The following is a 2,577-nucleotide window of genomic DNA, read 5'->3' on the forward strand; positions in this document are numbered from 1 at the left end:
TCTCTCTCTCTGGTCTCTGGAGACTGGTGTTACACCATGCATATATGAAACACCAGAGTACCAGTTACACACTAAGCCAGGTAAACACCAGGCCAGGTACACCAGGTACATGGCAGTGCCGGAAATACCGAGACCGGTACACACCAGGTACGGGTGAAACTGGTACGATGCCGAACCAGAGCCAGGTAAACACCAAGTACCAGGTACACACCAGGTACATGGCAGTTGTTCAGAGCCAGGTACACACATTATAGAGCCAGGTACACACTACAGAGCCAGGTACACACTACAGAGCCAGGTACACACATTATAGAGCCAGGTACACACTACAGAGCCAGGTACACACCATAGAGCCAGGTACACACCAGATAAGCCAGGTATAAGGTAGAGATAAGCCACATACTCACCACGTCTATCAGCTGGGAAAGCTTGAGCTTGATCATGACTGTGAGGACATCCGTTACGTTCACTACAGGACGCACCAGCTTGTTGTAGTTGGACAGTAGGTCGTCGTACAGCCGCTTGGCGTCCGGGTTGCCGCACTCAGCAGGCGCCAGGCAGCTCGCCAGCAGTAGGAAGCTCGCCAGCAGGAGCTTGTGCGAGCAGGAAGTAGTGGAGGAGGGCGGGCGTGACCGTAGCGCCCCTCCACCTCCCTCCGTCGCCCCCCAAGGATACCTGCTGGTGGTACGACGGGGAGGTTCCTCTACTTCTGTTGTGCTCCACGACCCGGACGATCGTAGTGCCCCGCCGTCGGATGCACCCAGACTCCTGCTGTTACATCGGGGAGGGTCTTCTGCTGCCCAAGGACTCCTGCTGTTACTGCTACATCGGACAGCTTCCTCGCCCGTCACTGTTGCTTCCCAGGGAGTTGACGTCAGCACCCCTCCTTTTGTCGCAGCTGGACTCCTGCTACCACGAGGAATGTCTTCTGCTGGCCATGGCCGCTCTAACGCCAGGGACCGTGCCTGCTGCTGCTGCCACATTCCTGCTCGTTCCAGCAGGCTGCCCTTATTCCCGGGGCGGCCTGCTTCTATTGGTGTACGCTGAGTGGACCCCCCGGCCTGCCAGGCATCGCCGCGGACCATAACCCCGTCAGAGGATGACCTTCCGGGGCAGGTAGACTTCGACCAGGGTCCAGACGAGACCGCTGGTGACCTGGAAGAGTTTGACCTGGGCCCCGACGTGACCCCTGGTGACCTGGGGAGCCCCCCAGGCGAGTAATGCCTTCCCGGCTCCTCACCACAACCTGATCCTGGCATGGTAGCCGTCCCACTCGCTACCTGGTCGGCGCCATGGTGGTGGTTGTGGAAGTGGATGGCGGAGTGTGGGATGAGGGAGCCTGGTGGAGAGCCTGTGGGCTAGAGCCTCCTGCTCACTGGAGCCTCACCTCCTCCTCCCCGCGGAGCCTCCACCCACAGTGTAATAGTTCTCCTTTAGTGACAGCGGCCCAGGAGGTACGGCCAGCCAGCCTCCTCGTCCTCTAAGCTTCCCCCGTCGAAACTCTCCCTTGCACCATCCTCTCCCAGGATACTATCACCGTCGTCTCCTCTCCCAAATACAAGACCCCGAAACACACTGATAACACCGCCCTCACCCCGGCCAGCTCACTCACTCTCCCCGTCCAGGCACCGTAACCTACATGGAACCGACACAGGGATGTCTACAGTTAGGAAAAAGGAAACCTCTCACTGAGGGACCGGGAGGAAACCTCTCACTGATGGGCCGAGAGGAAACCTCTCACTGATGGACCGGGGGTAAACCTCTCACTGAGGTAAGAAGCAGCAGACCCAGAGAGCCTGACACACACACACACGACCTCACACCACAAGTACAACAGCGCCACTGGGCCTTACCTCCTCCTCCTCCTCCCTACCTCGTTCTCTCCGCGCCCGCGCTCTCCACACCTCGACCCTCTCCCCGCCCCTCACTCTACCTCTCCTCAAGAGATAGATGATTACTTAGATGTCCTCTTCCTTTTTTCCTTCTCTTCTTCCTTCCTATTCCTCCTCTTATTATTTTCCTACTTCCTCCTTCATCCCGTCCTCCTCCTCTCCTTCTGTTGTAGGGCTCAAGGGGTGATGGGCTGATTCAATAAGTATGATCGGAGGATTTATCCACTAATACACCGTAAGATTATAGGATTTATCCACTATTACACCGTAAGATTGAAGGATTTATCCACTATTACACCGTAAGATTGGAGGATTTATCCACTATTACACCGTGAGATTGGAGGATTTATCCACTATTACACCGTAAGATTGGAGGATTTATCCACTATTACACCGTAAGATTGAAGGATTTATCCACTATTAAACCATAAGGTTGAAGGATTTATCCACTATTACACCGTAAGATTGGAGGATTTATCCACTATTACACCGTAAGATTGAAGGATTTATCCACTATTACACCGTAAGGTTGAAGGATTTATCCACTATTACACCGTAAGATTGGAGGATTTATCCACTATTACACCGTAAGATTGAAGGATTTATCCACTATTACACCGTAAGATTGAAGGATTTATCCACTATTACACCGTAAGATTGAGGATTTATCCACTATTACACCGTA

The 2,577-nt window shown here is 53.8% G+C and overlaps 1 protein-coding gene across 1 annotated transcript; it reads right to left on the minus strand.

The window, feature by feature from the left end:
• Nucleotides 1-249: 249 nt before the first annotated feature.
• Nucleotides 250-1,851, minus strand: LOC121874391. Its single transcript, XM_042378519.1, has one exon. The coding sequence runs from the start codon at nt 1,257-1,259 to the stop codon at nt 327-329; it is 933 nt and encodes a 310-aa protein (XP_042234453.1). The 5' UTR covers nt 1,260-1,851; the 3' UTR covers nt 250-326.
• Nucleotides 1,852-2,577: the final 726 nt, after the last annotated feature.

Source organism: Homarus americanus, unplaced genomic scaffold (genome assembly GCF_018991925.1).
Source record: "Homarus americanus isolate GMGI-L3 unplaced genomic scaffold, GMGI_Hamer_2.0 scaffold44291, whole genome shotgun sequence".
NCBI classification, from domain to species: domain Eukaryota; kingdom Metazoa; phylum Arthropoda; class Malacostraca; order Decapoda; family Nephropidae; genus Homarus; species Homarus americanus.

Excerpts from the sequence above, each read along its gene's own strand:
- LOC121874391 (XM_042378519.1), bottom strand. The coding sequence starts at position 1,259 with ATGCCAGGATCAGGTTGTGGTGAGGAGCCGGGAAGGCATTACTCGCCT.